Source organism: Hyperoodon ampullatus (assembly GCF_949752795.1).
Source record: "Hyperoodon ampullatus genome assembly, chromosome: 20".
Taxonomy (NCBI): domain Eukaryota; kingdom Metazoa; phylum Chordata; class Mammalia; order Artiodactyla; family Ziphiidae; genus Hyperoodon; species Hyperoodon ampullatus.
In genome coordinates, this window is record NC_136933.1 from 15,744,767 (window position 1) to 15,769,983 (window position 25,217).

General features: G+C 42.1%; 1 protein-coding gene across 1 annotated transcript in view; it reads right to left on the minus strand.

Moving 5' to 3' along the window:
* The window catches only part of LONRF1 (LON peptidase N-terminal domain and ring finger 1), a gene marked incomplete at its 5' end in the record, with an annotated part of 45,771 nt that extends 22,494 nt beyond the window's left edge, over nt 1-23,277 (minus strand). Inside the window, 7 exons of the mRNA XM_079726585.1 lie at nt 1,642-1,756; nt 3,063-3,159; nt 3,260-3,500; nt 4,021-4,170; nt 7,181-7,303; nt 8,327-8,445; nt 22,566-23,277. Of these exons, the coding sequence (XP_079582711.1) occupies nt 1,642-1,756; nt 3,063-3,159; nt 3,260-3,500; nt 4,021-4,170; nt 7,181-7,303; nt 8,327-8,445; nt 22,566-23,277 (1,557 nt within the window). The remainder of the gene's footprint in view (nt 1-1,641; nt 1,757-3,062; nt 3,160-3,259; nt 3,501-4,020; nt 4,171-7,180; nt 7,304-8,326; nt 8,446-22,565) is intronic.
* Nucleotides 23,278-25,217: the final 1,940 nt, after the last annotated feature.

Genomic DNA, 25,217 nt, shown 5'->3' on the forward strand with positions numbered 1-25,217 from the left:
GTCTTATAAATATACGGCCTTTGATCCAGTAATTCTCCTCCCAGGAATTTACCCTAAGGAAAGAGTCAAAGACACAAACCACAGTGTCAAAAGACACAAACCACAGTATACTGAAACAAAACAAAACAACTTACATACCCAACAATAGGAAAAATGTTACACCACTGGACTAGTATACTGCTACAAAAATCATGTCTTTAAAATGTATTCAAATGAAAAAATGAGCAAAATGAAATGACAAGTAGGAGAAGTAGAAAACTGTAGAGCATGTCAATTTTATCCTTGTAAATATATATTTAGACTTTACCAATTATATTATACAGGGTGTCTTCAGGTCAGGACAAAGGATAAAGTTATTTTTAAACAATATGTTATGTTTTTAAATAATATCCTTATTTTATCTTCCTTAAAACTTCAGACATTTTTTCAGGTGAGAGAACTCTAAATTTAAAGCAATGTATCTAAATGTTAATCTGAAAAAAGCATAATAAATATGTGAGTGTATCTAAAAACTCTGGAAAACCAGGAAAGAGCATGTTTAGAGTACTTCACCTGAAAACATTGAGTATACTAGTTGAAATAACTAACAAACTCTTTAAGAAGGAAGTTTTTTTATCTTATGTTTCCTGACTTGAACATTCTTTATGTGGTTTTCTGTTTTACTACATATAGGCTTGCTATGCTATAATAATACATACATGCCATATGATATCTGTACAGAGCTATGTTTTCTGTATAGGAAATAACTGTATTTTCAATAGCAAAATGGTTTTATCAATTTTTTAATTCGTATTTGGAAGACACTTCTTTTCTTCAAACAATCCAGGACATAATCACTCTCCCTGATCAATGCTACCACTGCAACTGGAACTCAGAATTCGAAGGCTTTGGCCTCACCTTTGGGGACTTCAAGTCACTCAAGCACGACTGAGAGAGTGTTGCTCTCCCACTGGTTATGGAAGATACCCACCTGAGATGCAGCTATTTTCCTAATGCAGGTGATTATTGCTTTTCACTTACTAGACAAGGAGGGATGTGGAAAGCTGTGTCTCCCTCTCTTCTCGCCAGGCCACCACCTTCTAGAGCTGTGCTGTCCAATGTGGTAGCCACTACTCACATGTGCCTTCTAAAATGTAAATTAATTAAGATTAAACAAAATTTTAAATACAGTTCCTTCTACACATGTGGCTGGTAGCTACCATGTTGGACAGCACAGATACAGAGCATTTCCATCAATGCAGAAAGTTCTACTGGACACAGTTGCTCCAGATGTTAAGGGGATTGGACTAGACCTGAAATCTAGCCTAAAAATGGTGGTGGGAGGCAGGGCAGTTGGGCTTCCCCAATACTGTCATCATTAAAATTCAATAGATTCCTGACCAGGTACTTGACCACACCTCCTTTGTTTAAAAAATTAAGTCAGGGGTCTTGGCCTTCAGACCCTCTCTGCTTTCTCCTCCCCTCTCCAAACTCACTTTTCTCTAACACTAGCATATGGGTAACAAAACAGAATCCCTTTTGGTCACTCAGCATATACAATGTAATTTATTCTGACCCTATTAATCATTGCTATGGCTGAATAAAATCAAACCATGTTGCTACACTTAAGACCAATAAACAGATAAGCATAAAAATGTTTACCTCTTTTAAGCTTTCCTTACAAAGGGGACAGTATGGTGTGTGATCTAAACAACGCTCAAGACAATTCTTACAGAATGAATGTCCACAAGGGGTTGTTACTGGCTCAAAAAACAACCTGAAATCAACCAAAATACATGTTAGTTTTCACAATAAACTAAACTATCCATTGGAAAAAGTGAACGAACGAATAATGGAACCATAACACTGATCTCTCTCTAGAGTAGAGGAGGAAGGAGGAGGGTCTGGTGGGCAGGAGAGGAGAGAAGCGGCAGTGGTAAATACGAGTATATCCTCCTGAAGCGTTTAAGAGTTCACCATCCACAGAGGTGCCCTGCGCTGGGGGCCTGGAGCTGTACTAACATAACTGCCACTCACACGTGGCTATGGCGCCCTTGAAATGGGGCTGGTCCAAACTGAGATGTGCAGTGCATCTAAAATACACACCAGATTTCAAAGACTTAGTGCAAAATTAATGATGTAAACTATGTCATTAATAATTACTCATTCGTTTTTGTACAGATTCTTATTTTATCATCACTTTAAAATTGGTTTTAACAAGCTTATAAAAGCCTTACAAAAATAATCCACTAAATTATTACCATTGAATCCTAAAGAAATAGGAGGCGTAATATTCAAACAATATGGAAAAACTCATTTTTCTTACATTATAATTATTTCCTGAAACATGATACTTTGGAAGTTCCTAGAAGTACTGTTAGATGTATAGGTACTTCACAAATCATCTGGGTCTAATCCTCTCGCCTCACAGATGAAGAAGCCAAGACTCAGAATTAAGGGACTTGCTCAGAAATACCTCTCATCACCCCTGGCCTAGTGTGGACAGTGCCGGGTGCTTTACACCGTTTCTGGCCTGGTGTGGACAGTGCTGGGTGCTTTACACTGTTCCCTTGCCTCCAGCATAGTTTATGTACCTGGAAAATGTTCTTTTTAAACTATCAGTCTTAGAATTACAAGCATTCTACATAATGGAAATCCTTATCCAATGTTAAGATATATAAACAAGATAGAATCACATACACACAACACATCATTGTATTCTTACCCAAATCTAAAACCATGGAGTCTCAATAATAACATGTAGAGCTTTTTTAGTACTTTACAATTCCCCAGATACTTTTTATGTTTTAGTCCTCTGATTCTTACAAGACTTCAATATAGGCTATGCAAACCCTGACCCCACTTTCTAAGTAAGGAAAAGCTAAATAAGGTTCAGAGATTACATTATTTGCCTAAGATGTGAAAGGGAAACCTAGGACTAAAATTCATATCTTTTGATTTTTAATCCACTGTTCTGTTACTTCACATTGCCTATTATTACAGAGTAGATTACCTTTATCTACTCTGTACTTTAGTTACATTAATATAAAATATTCATCTTTTATAAAATTGTACATACTTACCTCATGCAGAGAGAACACTCAAAATCTGAGACATCTATTAATTCTTCTGGGATGTCACCGTAAGTTAATGAAAATGCACAGACTTCATTGGGAGTTTCTATTAAAACAAAGAGATGGGATTATCTTCTTTAGGAAGAAGTTTGAAGGCCATTCTAAAGAAATCAATGTGTTTTATATGAGTGTGGTGAAATTTTTACCTCCCTGTCTTTTCAGCTTATTTCTTCCATCTTCATTTACAATCACATCCTGGTCTAAGAGAGAGAGCTTTCTTTTCAACAGAACACCCTTCTCTTGAACAGAGAGTGAAGGTTCTGAGGACACTCTTTTTAAACAATCCTCTCTGGCAGGCATGTCTGTCGAATTTATAGCCTGTGCTGACCGAGCATGGTTTAGGCTTCCTTTGACAGGCTCTGAAGTGACCTCTGCTATTTCTTCATTCTACAAAAAAATACAACAAATAAGGGTAACTAACTGTATTTCTTTACTATCCTTATTCTCGCCAGAACCAAACAAATTTTGATGTTTTAAAATGTTCATTTTATTGTTCATTTAAACAGCACCAACTTTTAATTCTAAAACCCTGGCAAGTAAGTGATTTTTGCCAGTACTTAGATAGCCCTGGACATCAAGCTGGCTTACATCATCATAAGGTTAAAGCAGTTATGCTAATATAGTTCCTACTCCAAGGAAACTGAAATAAATACAATGTTCTATATTTTCCAAGAGACTGAAAGTTTTCTGACATTGAATGACCTAAATTTGTCATTAATGAGCATATACTTTACATAAAAGTTTTCAGTATAAAATAAAAGGCCACAGATGAAATTCTATTAAGACAACACTTACTAGGTTGAAAGTACCTAAACAGATTTTAGTACTTGAAACTAGAAAGAGAAGATCTTAACTTGTAAAGAAATGGATACACTAGGCCCATGATTGTCTTTACTCACCCCCTTACCTGCTCTGGGCTAAGCTCACTGGCACAGTGAGACTCTTCTATTACTGAAGGAAAACCAAAAGGTTTGTTTTTAATACATGGTAATGAACTCCAGGAAGAGTCCTTCAGGCCTTCTTTTAAGTTTTCAGGTGATAATAAATCACATAAAATCTGTAAGAGAAATATTATAAAAAGTAATGAAAAATACAAAATATTTGGTTGAGGATAATTTAATATAAAGTTACCTAATATTTAAGAATTTGGGGGAGATTTGTAGCAAATAACTTCATATGGAGTATAATCTACAAAAATATCAAATTACTATATCATACACCTAGAACTAATATAATATTCCGAGTCAGCTATCCATCAGTTTAAAAGAAAAAGAAAGAAAACTTGTAGCCAACTTTATTTTTAATGAGCAGGGAAGGAACAGGTTAAGTAAAAAGCAGAACTTCCATATTGATTAAAAAGTCTTACAAAACCAAGGTGTGCCTCAATGGGGTCAAATCACCTCAAATAAATGATTCAAAAGGAAGGCACGGGGTGTTGAGTTTGGTAGCCTGAGAAGGTACCCAAGGTAAAGGTTGACGTTTTATTTATTTATTTATTTTAGCCACACCCCAAGGCATATGGGATCTTATTAGTTCCCCAACCAGGGATCAAACCTGTGCCCCTTGCATTGGAAGCACGGAGTCTTAACCACTGGACCGCCAGGGAAGTCCAAGGTTGACGTGTTAATACGAGGTTTGTAGAAAGAAGAGATCTTAAGAGAAGCGGAAAATATTACCTTTGAACATCAGTGAGTCCTGTCCTGTCAGAATAGTTCATGGTTCATCCCAATGTATATTTTAAGGTGGACGTAAGAGTGTTTATGTGAACTTGGACCTTTAACTACAAAACTCTAAAATTCCATGTGTTTACACTGAATTTAGTTTCTCCCTGAACAAGTGACCTGCACAGTCAGTCACCACTGCCCAGCATTAATTGTGGCACCAAATGGCAGCTGTCCGATATGAGAGGCAGCTGCAGTATCAGAATCTTGGGTGTTTCTCTCAGGAATATGTCTAAAACTCTCAAAGAAACAGGGTGGTTAAGACGGAGGAAGAACTTGGCTACAGGGAAATGAGAGGGATTCAAATTTGTTTGCTTGTCAAATAAGCTGCGTGTATATGTACAGCAGACGATTTCTTAAAGCCTCAATTTGGAGGTTTGGCTTTTCAGCTGTACTGTCTCTCAATACACAAAAATCAGAATTTTTCATGAGTCTTTACAATGTAATTAAAAAGGAAATATGTACAATGTAAACAAAAGTATGTGTATCTGTATGTGCTCAAGCAATACCCCATCTAATGAACAAACATTTTAAAATTTGGGTATGGTTTTACATTTCCCGATTTTAAAAAAAGGTATTAAACACACATCCATCCTAGAACACAGCAACTCCACTCCTAGGTATTTACTGAAGAGATATAAAAACGTATGTCCACAAAATGACTTGTATAAGAATGTCCATAGCATCAACTGGAAACAATCCAAATGAAAATTGCCAGTAACTGTGAATATCACAAACTGTGGTGTGTTCATACAATGGGATACTTGGTAAACAATAAAAAAGAAAAAAATTACTGGATGTATCTCAAAAACATTATGTTGAGCAAAAAAAGCCAGACACAAAAGAGTATATGCTGTATGATTCCATGTATACGAAGTTCTAGAATAGCAAAACTATTCTATGGTGATAGAAATCTGAATGGTAGTTGCCTCTGGAAGCAGGGAGATCGGGGATTTGCTGGAAAGGAGATGAGGGAACTTTCTAGGATGATGGAAATATTCTATATCTTGATTGGGGTGCTGTTACATGACTATATAATTTCTCAAAACTCACTGAACTGTAAAATCTATGCATTTTATTGTATGTAAATTATACCACAATTTACAAAAAAAAATACTGAGGAAAAATAAATACTTCAAGGCAGTAGGTATTTTGTATTCACCTGACCTTATTAACGAACAAGCAAATATTTACAGAAGTATAAGGATATCCAGCAGCATGGAAAATGCAAAATCATAAACCCTTAAAAAGTCTGCAATCTCACCAGGGTGATCACTCTAGCAAAGAGAGAACAGTCAGAAAACACACAACAGTAAACCATTTTTTGTTAAATCAGTGGGCTAGAACATGTATGCAAAAAAACCTTATAGAGGATATAGCAATGTTAGCTGTATTCATAAGGCATTTGGAATCTAAGAAAAATTTCAAAATTCTCATACTTCAAGGTACATAAGAATCTCCCAAGGTGCTTGTTAAACTATGCTCCAATTCCGGAGATTCTAATTCCAAAGGTCTGCGGTAGGGCCCAGGAATCTCTGTGTTTACCATGCACCCGAGATGATTCTGAAAAAAAGCCACACTCTGAGAAACACTATGAAGGTAATAAATAATGTGGCATCTTTGGGGGACATCGAGGGGAGCATCATGACAGGGCACTGAAATTATATTAGGGTAGATTTTCCCAAAACATTTTTCAAAGACTCTAGTCATCCCAGATGCTCTGTGGGTAAATCTGGCAAAAGCTGAATGCTGTTGTCATGCTAGCAAAGCAAAAACTCTTGACAAAATCCGAAGAAATCTGTTTGGTTCAACCCAATGTTTTCCAAAGTCATTTGATCGGAGAACCCCCTTCCCTTTTTCCTTTTAATTAACACCTACTGACACATCACTGAACAAACTTTGGTAAGGGATGTATGCAGTACTGAGAATATTAAGGCAAAACAAATTGAGTGGGGCAACACTACTGGCAACCATGGAAAGCGAGCAAAGTTGAGACCTGAAATGAAAGGCAAAGGAAGCCAATAAAAATTCCTGAGCAGGAACATCATGACAACAATGTTTAATTAAGGATGATTAGTCTGGCTCCCATGGAACAAACTATTAGAGAACATCTAAATTTAACTAGGCAAAAATAATGCATTTAACTATCTCTGAATGAAATGTTTTGATTTCGGTAAGAATTCAGTATGCTAATAAGTATATAAGCCTGAAAACTACTTGTCAAATTGCTACTGAATTTGACTTATGGACACTCCTTATGTTCTTACCCAAGATTCTAATTGGCATTTGTAAAAAGACCTGTGTCGTAGCCCTACCCTGAAGTATTATAGTTGGTAAACTGATTACCTTTTCTACTTCTAGCTTTGCAGGTGCGAAATCTTCATCAAGCGCTAAGCACTGAAGAAACAGTTGTAAGGCATCACCTAAAAAACCAGCATCGTGGAGGACTTTTCCTTTCCTGAAGTAGACCTTCAATAAAAGCACATAAACATGACTTTTATGGATGGAATTGTTTTTTAAAAAAATCAGTATCAAGGGGGAAAACAAAAAAAGTCTGCTTGGAAATACTCATTTTGAAACTCTGACTGACTGAGGAGGCCCAAGCATTCTAAAGGCATATTTACACCCTGCCCTGGAGAGGCACCTACGGGGGAGCTGAGGCCCAGAAAGTGACTTCAAAACCACATTTCTCATTATATCCCTTCAGTGATAAGTCCAGAGGGTTCTTTCTTTTTAACAGTTGTAAAGCTGTCCGTACAATCATTTTCCCTCTTAACATTCATTGGACTTGTACTAACCAGTCATGCCATCATGGGATTTTGAATCATTTTCCTTATTAGTTTATAACTTTTAGAGCATCCTTACGATACTGTCCTCAAAGGCACAGCTTTGAATGGAGGAAAAAGTCACATAAAAAAATGACTTCTAGCTTAAAGAATATATATGGGAGATGGACTAATTTGCCTTGGCAGTTTGATAAAAAGGAGAAATAGTAAACTGATTATATATTATATACATGCCACAAGTCTTTTTTTAAAACAGCATGGGCAAGGCAACCTCCTCTGACCCCATCTACCACAGTAAACCACAGCCTAACCATCCAGTTCCCATCACAATGCCTCAGTCAACTGTTCAGCCACAAGGACCTCTTCTCTTTCCATTGATAAAACCTCCTCCATTGATAACCAGTTTGGATCCAGCTCTGCAATAGGGCCAGTTGTGTCTCTTTGAGGAAATGCTGTATATTAAAGTCTTTTTTTTCTGTGCCTTGAATTCAGGTTGTTCTTTGGTTAGGAGACAAAGGTTTCTTATAGTTTAAAAAACTGTCATGATATTCATCCACTCAAAATACTGACCTTAGATTTCTAGAACTCTATATTTTATTTAAAGAATCACCCAATCCATTCCATTATAACTTATAACCATAACTGAATGCATATTCCCTGCAGTTGAAATTTGTAAATGTATGCAAATGTAAGACAGTAATTTTACCTCAGGCCAATTTGGCAGTTGAAAGAGAACTGCATTTAAATCTTCTATGGCTGCTTTAAACTCTCGCAGACCAGCATATGATTCAGCTCTGTAAATTTTCAGAGTCAAGTCGCTGGGCTCTGAAATAAATATACTATGAAGGTTTGATTATTTTTAAAAGATTACTGTATGACCCACAAAATACATCATACTAGATTAAGAACTGACTCAGTGATTCTAGTCAGTAACCACCAAAGCAAAGGCAGTGAACCAAGCACTGTACAGGTGCAACCCACTAGTATGTTACAATTTATAATTTATATCAAATCCTTATGAGTAGATTATTTTACTGGAGGAAATTATGCTTTTTAAAAAAACTGAAAATATTTTTATAATATGAATAATCATCCCTAAGAAAATGTTTTCTTAAAATAGGTCATTCTGTTAAAATTTAAAAGACTTATGTCTTAGATGTTTAGAAGATTTGCCTTTTTGTGGTAAATCTTACTTTTTCATAACAATTCTGAAATCCTATTTATAAATGACCATATGTGAAACCACTGCACATGGGATCCCACAGTTACAAAGACTGACCAAGGCACGGTCTAAGGAGAGTACACAGTGATCCTGCTTCTGGAGGAAATGGGTTGATAAGAGTCAGCTTTTTTAAGAGGGAAAAAATTTTAATTCCTGCCATTAGCAAAAGTAGTATTGGACAGTCTCCAGACAGATTTAATTTCAAATATTTGAGGGCAAAAAGCTTTGTTGATAATTTCACTATGTTGTCCATCACTACTTGAGAAACTAAACTAGTATCCAATTGCACTCAAAATTTCAGACACTTAGTTGGTTCATTTATGATACTACAATCAATTACTACAGGTACATAAGATTGTAAAACTGAAGTCTAGGCCAGAAACTAATTTTCAGTACATCGTACATCTATAGATGACATAACTTGACTCTTCTTTGAAAGCTATTCATCTTTGGAGGCTTCCAAAATGTATGCTTATAAAACAAACCTTTCATTGTGGGAAGGGTGTAAAGACCCATAATGCCTCATCCAAAAAAAACTATAATAAAACAAAACTCATTAATAGCTCCCTGATTTACTTTTTTTAAAAAATTATTTATTTTTGGCTGCACTGGGTCTTTGTTGCTGCGCGCGGGCTTTCTCTAGTTGCAGTGAGCGGGGGCTACTCTTCTTGCGATGTGCGGGCTTCTCATTGTGGTGGCTTCTCTTGTTGTGGAGCACGGGCTCTAGGCATGTGGGCTTCAGTAGCTGTGGATCGCAGGCTCTAGAGCACAGGCTCAGTAGTTGTGGCGCACAGGCTTAGTTGCTCTGCAGCATGTGGGATCTTCCCGGACCAGGGCTCGAACCTGTGTCCCCTGCATTGGCAGGCGGATTCTTAACCACTGCACCACTAGGGAAGTCCCTACTCTAGTTTTTAAATCATTGCTTTTCTACAGATAAATCTAGATTTAACAATTAAATTAGAGACAGGCCTTTTTCAGTTGCTGGTACTTGAGAACCCGAATTATATTGTTCCCTCAGATTTATACCAATGAAAAATTTTCAAGAATAAAGTTAATATTTCATGAAAATATTTCTTACTTCCTCAGTAGAAAAAGACACATCTGGCATATTCCATCTTTTGTTTCTTAAAGCAATATAATTGTAAATCATTATCTTTGAACAAAAACGCATAGAAACTGAAAGCTCCATGTGATTAATCAATCAAGTATGAAGAGTCCTAGCACCAAGCTAGACCCTGAGGGGGTTTAAAAGATTTTACTTTATCCATGTCTTCGAGGAGCTTACAGTCTCATTAGAAAATTCTGTTTTCTTGTGAAATGGCACCATGTGATCCTGATTTCACAAGCACAACTGGAGTTGGGGAAACAGAGCAACGTGTGCCAGACCAGTCCAAGGAGTAAGCAGTCACTACCCTTGAGCTGGAGAGGACGGTGACCAGGACGTGCACAACTGGGTGCTTCCAACAGCATCCTTGGGACCCCGCCTGTGCTCCAGCACCTCCAGAGACAGGGGGTTCACGGTCACAACAAGCAGCCCACTCCACACACGGATCCCTCACTGGGCTTTTTATCTTCTCACATGTTGTTTTTTACAGCAAGTCCCCATGGCATGACACTTGACGTAGTACACATTCGGACCTCGTGAGTAACGCACCCTCTGATCAAGGCCTCACTGCTCAGTGGTGCCCTTTACGCAGCTTCTCTAGGGCAGCACTGAGGGAAGGGGCGGAGGAGACCTCCGCCTTTAAAGCACCCAGTCAATCTACAACGCTTCTCCCCTCTGAGGGAAGCAAGAAAGGACTGTGCCCCTCTCATCTCACCACAGAAGCACTCAGGCTATCCAGACTCCCTGGAAAGCTAGTGTCTACTGGGATTAGAAAAGAGGTGGACCCCATGAAGAGATGAGAAGAGGATCATATTTTAAAACTCTTGCTCCCCAAATCCTCATAGGTCATGTTTTTATTGATAACTTCAAATGTCAATGGACTACATTTGAATGACTCTGTTTGGGGGGGAAAAACCCACCTCATCAATTGAGTTCACACTCTCCAATATGTTTTAAAAGAGATTAGGGCCACCCCACTTATTTCCTGCAGATCCTTCTTAATTCAAAAAAAGAGCCAAATGCACTAATTGAGGCCCTTCGAATAGCCTAAGGATACAGAATGTCTGCCCTCCGTGTCCACTTTTGCGAAAAAAAAAACAAAAACGCCATCAGCCTGGCGTGTGTGGGATTAACTCAGGTGTGAAACAGGCGACAAACATTTACTGTCTGCTCCCTACCTGGCCCTGCGGACGCTGGAATGAACTAGTCACCTCACTGCACAGGCCACCAGGAGGGCCTGCCTCTCAGTCCACAGCTGCAGGTATGCAGTGCCTGGCACATTACAGACTCAGTTTGTTGGAAAAATGAAGAAGTATAAAGATGGGGTTGGGGCTAAGTGTACTGAGCGTGATTTAAATCCCACACCTAATTGTCTCATTCTACCTCCAGGTGCATCAGATTTCCAACAGCCTGCTGTGTTCTTCCTCAAGTTCAGTACACGTCTCACACTCCACCCCCCAAAAAAGGTGTCTGGTCACTATATTCTGTTAGTAACACTGACGTCCCAAATCAAACTCTTAACCGTGGTCAATTTTACCTCCTCTAATATCTCCCAAATCCATCCCTGGTCTCTTCCAATCCTACTGCTAATTGCCTTAGTTTTGGCTTCCAGAATATCGACTGCACCCCCTGCCTCCAGTTTTACCTATATCCTCACCATCCACAGATGAATAGGCATTGAGCGCAACATCCAAGTTTCTCCCTGCTTGGGTCCTGCCCATCTCTCCAGCCTTATTTCCCATCGTTGTGAGCCTCCCACTTGACTCCAAGACCTAGCTACTCACTCAGCCCCATGCATGCCATTCGACTTCACATCTCCTCCTTTCTTCACAGAGCTTCCTCCTTATCATTCTTTGTGAGACCACCTCAAACCAACTCCCCTCGGTCTGGATAACTTTTTCTAATCCAGTAAGACTCAGCTCACCAGTCTCTTCTCCAAGATGCTTTCCTTTGCGTCTGCTGCCACTCAGCATCCCATAAGAATTCAGAGCATGAGCCTGGAAGCCAGACTGCCTGGGTTCAACTTCTGGCTCCTCCACTCACTCGCTGTGAACTGGGGCAAGTTGGCAAACCCCTCTGTACCTCAGTTTCCTCAGCTGTAAACTTGAGTTTTTGTCCACCTATGGTCAATTAATTGACGACAAAGGAGGCAAGACTATACAATGGAGAAAAGACAGTCTCTTCAATAAATGGTGCTGGGGAAACTGGACAGCTAAAGGTAGAAGAATGAAATTAGAACATTCTCTAACACCATACACAAAAATGACCTCAAAATGGATGAAAGACCTAAATGTAAGACCTGATACTATAAAACTCTTAGAAGAAAACATAGGCATAACACTCTGACATAAATTGCAGCAATATCTTTTTAGATCCGCCTCCTAGAGTAATGGAAATAAAAACAAAAATAAGCAAATGGGACCTAATTAAACTCATAAACTTTTTCACAGCAAAGGAAACCATAAACAAAATGAAAAGACGACCCACAGAATGGAAGAAAATATTTGCAAATGAACAACTGACAAGGGATTAATCTCCAAAATCTAGGAACAGCTCATACAGCTCAATAGCAAAAAAACAAGCAACCCTATCAAAAAATGGGCAGAAGATCTCAATAGATGGTTCTCTAGAGAAGACATATAGATGCCCAGAGGCACATGAAAAGATGTTCAACAAGGCTAATTATTAGAGAAATGCAGATGAAAACTACAATGAGGTATCACCTCACACCAATCAGAATGGCCATCATCAAAAAGTCTACAAACAATAAATGCTGGAGAGGATGTGGAGAAAAGGGAACCCTCCTACACTGTTGGTGGGAATGTAAATTGGTACAACCATTATGGAGAACAGTATGGACGTTCCTCAGAAAACTAAAAATAGAATTACCATACCATCCAGCAATCCCACTCCTGGGCATATATTCAGAGAAAACGGTAATTCGAAAAGATACATACACCCCAATGTTCACTGCAGCACTATTTACAACAGCCGGGACAGGGAATACAACCTAAATGTCCATTGACAGATGAATGAGTAAAGAAGATGTCGTACATACATACAATGGAATACTACTCAGCTATAAAAAAGAATGAAACAGTGCCGTTTGCAGCAACATGGATTGACCTAGAGATTATCATACTAAGTGAAGGAAGTCAGAGAAAGACAAATACCATATGATATCACTTAGATGTGGAATCTAAAAAAGATGATACAAATGAACTTATTTACAAAACAGAAACTTAGAAATCACAGACTTAGAAAGCAAACTTATGGTTACCAAAGGGGAAAGGCGGGGGGAGGGATAAATTGGGAGTTTGGGATTGACAAATACACACTACTATATTTAAAACAGATTACCAACAAGGACCTACTGTATAGCACAGGGAACTCTACTCAATATTCTGTAATACCCTAAATGGGAAAAGAATTTGAAAAAGAATAGATATATGTATAACTGAATCAATTTGCTATACACCTGAAACTAACACACTGTTAATCAACTGTACTCCAATATAAAATAAAAAATTTAGGGCTTCCCTGGTGGCGCAGTGGTTGAGAGTCCGCCTGCTGATGCAGGGGACACGGGTTCGTGTCCCGGTCCGGGAAGATCCCACATGCTGCTGAGCGGCTAGGCCCGTGAGCCATGGCCGCTGAGCCCGCGCGTCCGGAGCCTGTGCTCCGCGGTGGGAGAGGCCACAACAGTGAGAGGCCCGCGTACTGCAAAAAAAACCCAAACAAACAAACAAAACTACCCCAAAGGGAAGAACTGAACTAATTTTATAGGTTTTAGGCAGACTGTTTTTTTTTAAACATCTTTATTGGAGTATGATTGCTTTACAATGTTGTATTAGTTTCTGCTGTATAACAAAGTGAATCAGCTATACGTATACGTATATCCCCGTATCCCCTCCCTCTCGCGTCTCCCTCCCACCCTGCCCATCCCATCCCTCTAGGTGGACACAAAGCGCCGAGCTGATCTCCCGTTGCGATGCACTAAGCAGACTTCTTTAAAGCAAAAATATACACAAAGAAGCAAAGGGCAAGAATTTAAGTTACGTGAGATGATTTTTTTCAGCTAATACAGTTATTTGATAACAACAACAAACTATGTACTGTTCTAAATAATTTACAACCTTCAGAACAATCCTGTGGGTATAACATTGTCCACATTTTTATAGATAAAGAAACTGGGTACAGAGAGTTTAAGTAATTTGCCCAAGATCAAACAGCTCGCAAGTGGTGGATTCTAGATGCTACCTCCAGCTGCCTGGATCCAGAGTTCTTGCTGTTCACCTCTATGCTAATAACAGGGGAGGGGGGGGGAGGGGGGAGGGGGAGGGGGGGTGGGGGAGGGGGTGGGGAGGGGGAGGGGGGAGAGGGAGGGAGGGGGAGGGAGGGAGAGGGAGGGAAGGAGGGAGAGAGAGGGAGGGAGAGAGAGGGAGGGAGGGAGAGAGAGGGAGGGGGAGGGGAGGGGAGGGGAGGGGGAGAGGGAGGGGGTGGGGAGGGGGAGGGGGAGGGAGGGGGAGAGGGAGGGAGGGGGAGGGAGGGAGAGGGGGAGAGGGAGAGGGAGGGAAGGAGGGAAGGAGGGAGAGAGAGGCAGGGAGGGAGAGAGAGGGAGGGGGAGGGGAGGGGAGGGGGAGGGGGAGGGGGGAGAGGGAGGGAGGGGGAGGGAGGGAGAGGGGGAGAGGGAGAGGGAGGGAAGGAGGGGAGGAGGGAGAGAGAGGGAGGGAGGGAGAGAGAGGGAGGGGGAGGGGGGAGGGAGGGAGAGAGAGGGAGGGAGGGAGAGAGGGGGGAGAGAGAGAGAGAGAGAGAGGGAGAATGTGTGCAAAGTACTTAGAACAGGGCTTGGTATATTTTAAGCACTATTTTAAGTGTTTGCTATTATGATTGTGTTCCTTTACTGTATGCGAGCAGCATTTATTTAATTTTAAAAATCTGTTTTTGAGCTCCCTCCATTATTTACTGTCTCTGTATCCTCAAATCCTGGCTTTGATAAATGTTTGCTGAACCAGGGGAAATTCATTAAAATCTGTCCCCTTGAGCTCCTCAATTCATGCCCTCATTTTCTCTTCTCTTCAACCCAGTAATATTGTGAGTCATTAGTCAAATAAAAAGACAAATACAATTCTGCTACAATGAGGAAACTAGTTTTAAGTTGTCCAAGGCCCCACATGGGCTGTGGAGGGAGAGTTCTCCAGAGTGGTGATTCCTCATCTGTTTTCCAGTAAGTGATGGGTAGTAATAGGAGTGTACACATCATTTATTTCATCTTCAAGAAACTTGTTTTGAATAACAAAAGTTATAAAATATTTAAACTTTGAAAAATACAGAAAATTAAGAATTAAAAATCCTTTTCCCACCACAAAGAAATTCATTAAAATCTGTCCCCTGAAGTTCCTCAATTCATGCTCTCATGAATTGAGAAATAACCAGTATTGGCATACAACCTGTACTTTTTATGTTTGTGTAGATTACATTTTTAATGTACAGTTTTATAAAATATACCATATATACTGTGTATAATCTGCTTTTTCTGTCAATGTAATTATATCCACAAGATTTTTAATGATTGCAAACTATTCCACTATGTATACCATCTATTTAAAAATTCCCTATTACTTCTAATTTTTGCTAATATAAAAATTCATTACTATATAGCTCCTTGCTATACTGCAATGAACATATATCTATAAGCTTTTACATATCAGTTTATTTCCTTGGTTATTTTCTATAAAGTTGAGTGACTGTGTAGAAAGTTATATAGATATATAGTCCTCAATACATTCTGCTCACCCTTCTTTTATAAAACTTTATTTTACACTCCCAGAAGCTGTGTATTTGTTTCCTAGGAAAACACAAATGAAAATAGTATCATTATTATTTTTTTAACATCTTTATTGGAGTATAATTGCTTTACAATGGTGTGTTAGTTTCTGCTTTATAACAAAGTGAATCACTTATACATATACATATGTTCCCATATCTCTTCCCTCCTGCGTCTCCCTCCCTCCCACCCTCCCTATCCCACCCCTCTAGGTGGTCACAAAGCACCGAGCTGATCTCCCTGTGCTATGCAGCTGCTTCCCACTAGCTAGCTATTTTACGTTTGGTAGTGTATATATATGTCCATGCCACTCAGCATCATTATTTTAATGTGCATTTTTTCAGTGAGTTTGACCTTTAAAACTATTTATTGGCTATTTGGATTGTTCATGTGTAAGCATTCCTCTTGAGTGTCTTTTTTCTTAGATATTTATATGTTGAGCTGTTTGAGGAATTCCAATGGCTAACTGAAATACTAGATTTCTTTGCTTCTATTTCTTTGTCATGTTCAGTACGGTAGAACTTGGTTATCACAGTTAAACTGAGAGCTGCCAATTGACAAGTTGTTAGTGATTGATTAATAAAGTCCAGGAATAGTAGTCTGGCATACTAATTAAAATCATAACCATTGGATTCAGAAGATCTGGCTCCAGATCCACTTTGGACAGTTTACCTAACTCTTTGAACTTCAGTCTCCTCACCTATAAAATGCTGGCGATACCTGTTAAGACTGTTTTGTGGACTAAATAAGATAGTGCATGTTAACGGTTAACATAGTGCCTGGCACAAGAGTGTTCAATAAATAACATTACTGTTAATATTACAAAATATTTCAAAACAAGTTGATAAAGAAATGAGATTAGCTCTTGACGCAAGGTATTCGAAGAGTATTTTCTACCTCTTTTACCCAAATAAACCTTAGCTGGATGAGAAATATCTTTAGGGATCAGTAACACAGGTTGGACAAAAGGAGGGGAAGCAAAAAAGAAAAAAAAAAGAAAAACGAAAAGAATGATCTTATCCTATCAAAGAAAAAGAAAAAAACTTAACAGAAACTTCTGCCTTGCATTTTAGAGTTCTCTTAAGTTATTCACCTTCTACAGTAAAACATAACAATTTTGAAAAGTATCTTTACAATGTAAGAGGCAGAATACTATACAAATTTGATAAAAATTACACTTGAATATATCTAAGCCTCTTAGAAATATTCCACTAAATAGAAAAACAATTCTGAATAAACCAAAGGTTAATATAAAAATAATGAGAAATCTATGATAACTGAGTTTTGATAAATCTTTTATCATTTGATGAATTAAAAAAAGTCAAACATGGAAATTATTTAAAAGACAGAGCTTAAGAGTTATTTATATACCCCCCTTTTCATCTGTGACAATAAGAATAAGCTGTTCTATGGGCTTCTCTGGTGGCGCAGTGGTTGAGAGTCCGCCTGCCGACGCAGGGGACACGGGCTCGTACCCCGGTCCGGGAAGATCCCACATGCCGCGGAGCGGCTGGGCCCGTCAGCCATGGCCGCTGAGCCTGCGCGTCCGGAGCCTGTGCTCCGCAACGGGAGAGGCCACAACAGTGAGAGGCCCACGTACCGCAAAAAAAAAAAAAAAAAAGAATAAGCTGTTATAACTGATCTTTATAGTAACCCTGAGGCACTGCAAAAATCCTTCAAGTGACTTCTGAATTAAAGGAAAGATGAATCACAGATATACTGGATATAGGCTCAGTTTGTTAGAAATCAGTTAAGCAATAAGCCCCTTTTCTGGTGATTTTCAATACTGTAAATACCAATTTGCTGCAATTTTAAAAGAAACAAGAAATACAAACTTTGTAAGGACAGGGACTTGGTTTTGCTCACCTCTGTATTGCCAGCATCTAAAACAATGCCTAGTATACAGTAAGCACTGAATAAATACTTGTTAAATTAATAGCAAGAACACCTAAGATTTATGTTTTATATGCTAATTTTTAAAATCAACTTCAGTCTTAGAAGCAATATTCACATGCCCAATTTCTGCTTTCAGTTGCAACTCAGTTGCTTGCTTGCCTTTAAAAAGTCACTTAAAATTCTTGGAGCTCTTTTCTTCAGTTCTAATTTGGTTACTTATTTGCCTTAAAAAAAGTCACTTAAAATTCTTGGAGCTCTTTAATCTGTGAATTAGGGGTACTAATACATGCTCTCCTATCTCACATGATCTTTTTTAAGAATCAGTTAAGATAATGGAAGTGAAAATACTCAGTGAAGTCTAAAGCACCGTATAAATGTCAATGTTTACTGTTTCAGGTACTTTGCAGAATAAGTTAGGGCATATATAAGTTTACTGATGAATTAAATTCCAATCTCTTCATGTTAACCTAGTTGACTAAGATATTAAAAACCGCTTACATTTTCTTTAAGTGTATTCAGTATCTACCTATAATTTGACTTACCTTTTTATAAGGTAAAGCCTTATATATAAAGCCTTATATAAAGCCTTTTATAAGCCTTGCAATGTCTATATTTTATTGATGTATGCTAAAATGTTACTACTAATTAACATATGCAGGCGAGAATCAGGATTTAACCCTCACTCTGGTAATATTAATGTGGTAAAGAGAAAAGAGCAGGACTTGACATTGTAAGATTTAGATTTCAATTTTAGCTAAATCACCTTCTTGCTGGAGCACAAATTTTACATTTTAAAAATATTTTAAATATTTACTGAGTATTTAACCATCAGGCACCATTCAAAGCACTTCACATGTTTTGACTCTTAATTCTCACAACAGCCCTAGGCTGTTGTTATGGTTGCTATCTTTCTATGAGGTAGACACTATTCTCACTTTTCAGATAAGGAAAGCAAAACAGGGAGGTCAGACACAGGCCCAAGGCCAGAGAGCAGGTGGAGGCCGCGCTGGGATTCAAACCCAGGTCATCAGACACCAGCATGCACAGCTCTAACTAGTAGGCTGTACTGCATTCTCTAACCCTAGGTGCCTCAATTTCCCTCTGAGGATAATGGTACTCCACAGGATTCTTTATGACAATGAAATGACAAAGAATTTTAAAACACTTGGTAATAGTCAAGGACTACATAATTAATATTCAAAACAAAACTTTCCTTCTCCAAGTATTTCAAATAAAATATTCTCCTCCTTACAACCTTTATTTTAACCAGTTCAAACTGTAAATTATACTGTTCTGTTGGTGTTCTTTTGTGGGGGAGAGTGGCAAGTCAGTGTAAAAATTCATTAAAAATAAAAGGAAGAGGGACTTCCCTGGTGGCACAGTGGTTAAGAATCCACCTGCCAATGCAGGGGACACGGGTTTGATCCCCGGTCCGGGAAGATCCCACATGCCATGGAGCAACTAAGCCCGTGTGACACAACCACTGAAGCCCACAACTACTGAAGCCCGCACGCCTAGAGCCAATGCTTCGCAAGAGAAGCCACTGCAATGAGAAGCCGGCGCACCGCAATGAAGAGTTAGCCTCTGTTTGCCGCAACTAGAGAAAGCCTGCGTGCAGCAACGAAGACCCAACACAGCCAAAAATAAAATAATTAAAAACAAAAAGGGAAAAAAAATCTTTATTGAAAAAAAATAAAAGAGAGCACAGCAAAGTTGCATTATTTCAAAAGACTCAAGTATAAAGGTTCAATGCAGAAGACTTTTACATAATATCCTTGAATACCAAAAAGACAAAGTTATGAAACATCTGAGAGTTAATACCAAAAGATCAATGGATTAAATGTTATCTAAATATATTTCAGTTCAGCAGACACTTATGTAATCTCAATGGGAACGTTCTGATTTTGGCAAAGGTTTTCTAACTTTCCTTTCTTGTTGACAGGGATTAAATTTGGATGTGTGTGGGCTAACTGTAGACTAGATTATTTTTTCTAGTTAATAGTATTTACTTGTTTCATTGTAAGAATTATACAAAAAGTTATAGTGAAGGTCTTTTTCCATTGTTAACAATAATGAAAGTATCTTAAGTAACTACAGCTGTATAATTACATAAATACATTTCAAATGCCTGGCTCTCAAAAATTTAAAGCTTAACTGTACAAATACATTTATAACTCTACTAAACCTTTTTTATTTATGCCCATAAACTGTTAAACACATAATATCTGTACTTTACCAACTATAATTTGTTAGCTCTAAGATTTTTTCCCTCCTACTTCGCACTAAAAATTCAAAGGATGAAAAAAGTTATCCTCATTAGTACCATTCAGACACATTTTTGAGTATGGAATTAATGATTTTTGAAAGACCTAAAAATGAGGGGAAAACAGACTGATGAGGTGAAAGTCAGGAGACATGGGTTCTAGTTCTGCAAAAGTAAAATTAAGCAGCTGAGTGGACAGAATTCCCACATGCAGTCTATGCAAACTGAAAAAAGGAGAAAGAATAGATCTTTCAGTCTTTTTCTGTTAAAAATAATATCCTCAACCCCAGGCCCCAAATATTCTTTAATTAAAAGATTACTGGTCATAGAACATTAAACTAAATCTTAATTAGTAAATGTACTCCGTGTTCTTCCATGGATTAGGACCTGAATTCTTATGAAATGCCTAATTTAAGAGGTCAAACCACTAAATCATTGGGCGTTAATACTGAATAGGACTGTCAGGAAGTTTCATCCTTTATTTTACACTAGTGACAAAAAAATTCCTTGGAAATTTATGTTAAACATTTTCATTGGATGAGTTATACCGGTAGGATGAACCCTGGTCCAACATTTAGGAGAAATGGAGGACATGGTGTTGCTGCCTGTGTGTGACTGTGGACAAGTCATTTCACTGCTGCAGCTTCTGCTTCATTTAAAAAATAAGGACCGGGCTTCCTTGGTGGCGCAGTGGTTAAGAATCCGCCTGCCAATGCAGGGGACACGGGTTCGAGTCCTGGTCCGGGCAGATCCCACATGCCGCGGAGCAACTAAACCCGTGCGCCACAACTACTGAGCCTGCGCTCGAGAGCCCGCGAGCCACAACTACTGAGCCCACGTGCCACAACTACTGAAGCCCGCGCGCCTAGAGCCGGTGCTCCGCAACAAGAGAAGCCACCGCAGCGAGAAGCCCGCGCACCGCAGCGAGGAGTGGCCCCCTTTCGCCACAACTAGAGAAAGCCCGCGCGCAGCAACAAACACCCAGTGCAGCCAAAAATAAATTAATTTTAAAAAAAAGAGGACCATGTCCTAGATGGTCTGTACTTCACCATTCATACTCTATTCACCCAGAGAGGCTGAGTTGTATTGGAATTTTGCATTCCAAATAGTTCTCTTTTGTTCTGGATCTATCATTCTATTTTATAACTGCTACTCCCCATAAAGATACTGAAAATATGGCAAGTTTGTGCTTTGAACTCTAAAGGTATTAAACAGCTCAACACAGTTAACTAGCTCAAAGTGACCGGGCACTTAGTGTAAAAGACCTACAACAAGATACTCTCAGTTACAGTTTATAAATGCACCTCATACTTAGCTTCAGTTTATATTCTGGAAGTCTGTTTTCTTGGGGATTATTTCCCCAAGTGTTATTCCATGCCTGTCTAGACCTTAGTCTTGAAATATGCTTACTTAATACAAGGCTTAACAGTGACAAAATTGACATTTGGGGCCTGATCTTTGTGTGGGAGATTGTCCCGTGCATCACTGGATGTTGAGCAGCATCCCTGGCCTCTACCCACTAGATGTACCAGCACCACTCCCACATGGGGTGGCAGCCAAAAATCTCTCTAGATATTGCCCCAGATAATGTCCCCTGGGGGTGGGGAGGGGGCAGTAAAATCCCCCGGTAGAAAAACACCGAATTCAAGAACAACTGTTAATTTTACACAGCGAACTAACTCCGGCAATGTCCCCTTCCACAGCCCAAAAAGAAAAGTGCTAGCCTAAGTTAGGAGGCCGAAACTGCTTCTTGGAGGCGAAGAAACAGACAAAAGATCTTCAAGGCCTTTTCCCCACAGCTTGATCAAGAGTGGAAAGGGAAACAAGCGTGGCAACGAACTCGATCTGAGACTGCCTCTTTATCTTTACCGTGAACTAGGTGTTTTCGAAAGTAAGCACACGTGTGCTTCTGAAATAAGCACTCCCTGACACACACAGGGGGAAATCATCAAGAGGAACCAGGTCGGCAGGCGTTTTCAGCTAAGACTGGAACAACCCGGAGCACCTCCGCAGCCCGGCGGCCCACGGGGCCTCCGGGTGCGGGGTGCGGGCGCCGAGCTCCTGCCACGCCCACCGGACGTCACCCGTTACACAACGCCCCCCCGCCCCCCGCTTATGCAATTCTGCCTCCAGCGGTTTCCAATTGCCCCGGTGACTTTTGTGGGAGACCAAGGTATATGTTGCACACCCAGCCTCGTCTGTGGATCCTCTCCCCGCCCCGGCTGGCGTCTCCCCGTGGCGGACCCGGCCCGGCCCGAGCGGCCAATTACCGGAAAGAGCGCGGCAGGAAGAGAACAGCCGCTCAGGCTCGCCCAACTCCCTCCCCATCCCGCGCTCGGGCGGCCTCGCCCGGCCACCCGCGCCGCGCCGCGCCGCGCCGCTCCGGGCGCGCCCGCCACAGCGCCAGGCCGCAGTGGAGGGAACCCCGCGCCGCGTCACAGTCGGCTCGAGGGCGATCCCCACTGTGACCGAAGCACCCTGGGGCGCCGCCCCCTCCCACACCCTCCGGGACCCCGAGACCCGACCCGCGAGCGGCAGCCGGCCTCGGGAAGCCTCCCGGGGGCGTAGACGAGTTTGTGGCCGCCCGCCCGTCGGGGAAAGGAGGGTGGGGTCGCAGGGCCCGCGCGGTCACCTGTTCGCAGCTCCTCGCAGGCGGCGGCCAGGGCCTCCCGGTAGCGCCCCTGGTGCAGCAGCTCCCCGAGACGCCCGGCCGCCCGGGCTCTCTCCCGCTCGCCCGGGAACCACTTTTCGGCCAAGTGGTTGAGAACGACGCTGGTCCTGAAGCCCGAGGCAGCGATGGCGGCGGCCAGAGGCGGCGGCCGCGGGGAGGTCCCCTCAGCATCAGCGGCCGCGGCGGGCGGCAACCGGTCCCGGCAGAGGCGGCAGCGGGCGCGGAGCTCTCTCCGCAGGCAGCGGCGGCAGTAGCTGTGGCCACAGGCCACGGTCACCGGCTCGCTCAGGAAGCCCCGGCAGCCCAGGCAGCTGAGCAGCCCGCCGGCGCCGGGGTGGGCGCCCTCCGCCGGGGTCGCGCTCCAGCCCAGCCCGTGGCGGAGCCGGTAGTTGAACACCAGGCAGTCCACCAGGGTACCGAGGCACTCGGGCCTGACCGGGGCCCCGCGGCGCAGTGCCGCCGCGTACGTCTCCAGCGCTCCCTTCAGGTGGCCGCCCAGCGCCAGCAGCTCGCCCCGGCGGAGCAGCAGCTCCCAGCGCTCCGACTCCGCGGCCGCGCGCTCCAGCCGGTCGCCGCCGCCGCCCACTTCCCAGAACCGGCCCCGGCTCCGCGGCCGGGGGTCCGCCTCCTGGCTCTCTCCCTGGGAGCTCCTCGCTACGACCGGAGAAGACATGGCCCGCAAAGGGTTGCTCCGCCGCCCGCCGCCACGGTCCCGGAGCCTCCGGGGCGCGCGGCTCCGCACGCGGCCCGCGAGCAGGGGGGCGTGGCGCGCGGACACAGCGGGGCGGCGCGCGCCCGGGAAGCCCCGGGGGCGGGGCCTGGCGGGCGCGGGCGGGGCGGGACCGGGCTGCGCGGAGGCGCCCGGGACTCCCCCGCACTCTCCCCCCCCAACCCCCGCCCCGCGACCGGGTCCCCGAGAAGCCTACAGTCTGTCCAGCCCCTCCCGAAGCCCCTCCTGGCGGGAGACGCGAGGTCAGATGATCCCCCAGCGGGGATCTAATTGGCTTCTCCGGAAGAAGGGCCTGGCTTGTAACCGAACAAAGCCCGAAGGAGCTCAGACCTCCCTCGCCCCACTGGTTTCTCCGCCGGACGACCCCGCACCTGCCGCGGACTTCCCCTAGTCCCTGCTTCGTGGGTGCTCTCCTGCCGGGCGGCCGGCTTCGCGGGACTGAGGCCCAAACTGCCCACCCTTCCCTGACATAAACGCCCACCTGAGTGGGGACCCGCCCCCTCTTCCTGGCCCCTGGGAGCGTCCCGGTGTAGTGTACGTGCTCATCTGCGTTTTCTCTAGTTTATGCCCAAGTTACAGATGGACACGTAGAGGCTGAGGGCTTAGGAACGCGCAAAGTCAGTCTGATGACTTTGTGACTCCCCAAGTCTAGAGCAGGTCAACTTTAGGAACAAAATAACTCCACTCACCTACCTGACGCGACTCCCTCCAGAGTGTAAGACAATTTTCCCTGGTGCCAAATTACTGCTGCTTTTCTGGTTTAACCCCGCCCCCCATCTCGAGGGAGGAGGCCCACAGGTTCCTCTCCACATCTCATTTACTGCCCAACAGCTGGCTAAGGCCTATATTTGGCATTTTTAAAGAGAAAACACCAGGTGAATGTTTTTCACAGGAAAGTCATATCACTGCAACCCAAGCAAGGTCTGCAGTTTTGCCCACAGAAGAGAAGGAAAATGATCTGGGTTTTATATAATGGGTTATATTTCCTCTAAACTTGGTGGTAGCGGGTTTAAAGCTCTTCGTTGAAAATACAGATTTGATTATAAGGTACTAGATTATTAATGCTGTCCTTTTTCAAATGGTTAGAAATAATGGCCCAGAGAGGGAAAGTTATTTGCCCAAAATCACACAGCTAATAATATACAAACGTTTTAAGATCACTTTACTCGCATTCCACTATTATTAGATCTTAGATAAAAATATTTCACATGAGATCTTCAAAACGGAGCTAAACGGACTCTTAACCTGAGCATGCTATGTCTGAAACTGGCTAACGTTTAATCAACATCCCTCTTTACAGAGAACAGGCAGTTAGGCTCAAAACTGCTTTGAGGGCTTCCCTGGTGGCGCAGTGGTTGAGGGTCCGCCTGCCGATGCAGGGTCCGCGGGTTCGTGCCCCGGTCTGGGAGGATCCCACGTGCCGCGGAGCGGCTGGGCCCGTGGGCCATGGCCGCTGAGCCTGTGCTCCGGAGCCTGTGCTCCGCAAGGGGAGAGGCCACAACAGTGAGAGGCCCGCCTACCGCAAAAAAAAAAAAAAAAACTGCTTTGAGTTACATGTGTTTCTACTACACAATTAGCAAATCTCACGACTTCAGAGACGTAGATACACTGCCCCCAAGACAACATCCACATTGAACCTGAAACAGATTGCCAGCTGAGACCCAAGGAGCAACTCCTAATCATCTGAAGTGTGGTGTATTGGGATTGATTCACAAGCACAACCGTGAATCTAATTCTAGACCCCTGAATTACTGCCCTCCCTCCATAAACAGAAGAATGACATTAGTCAGATGCCCACATACTCATCTGAAACTTGAAACCATAAGTAGTAAAACAAATATCCATATGCCCATGGACATTTACTTTTGTGATGTATTCCTATC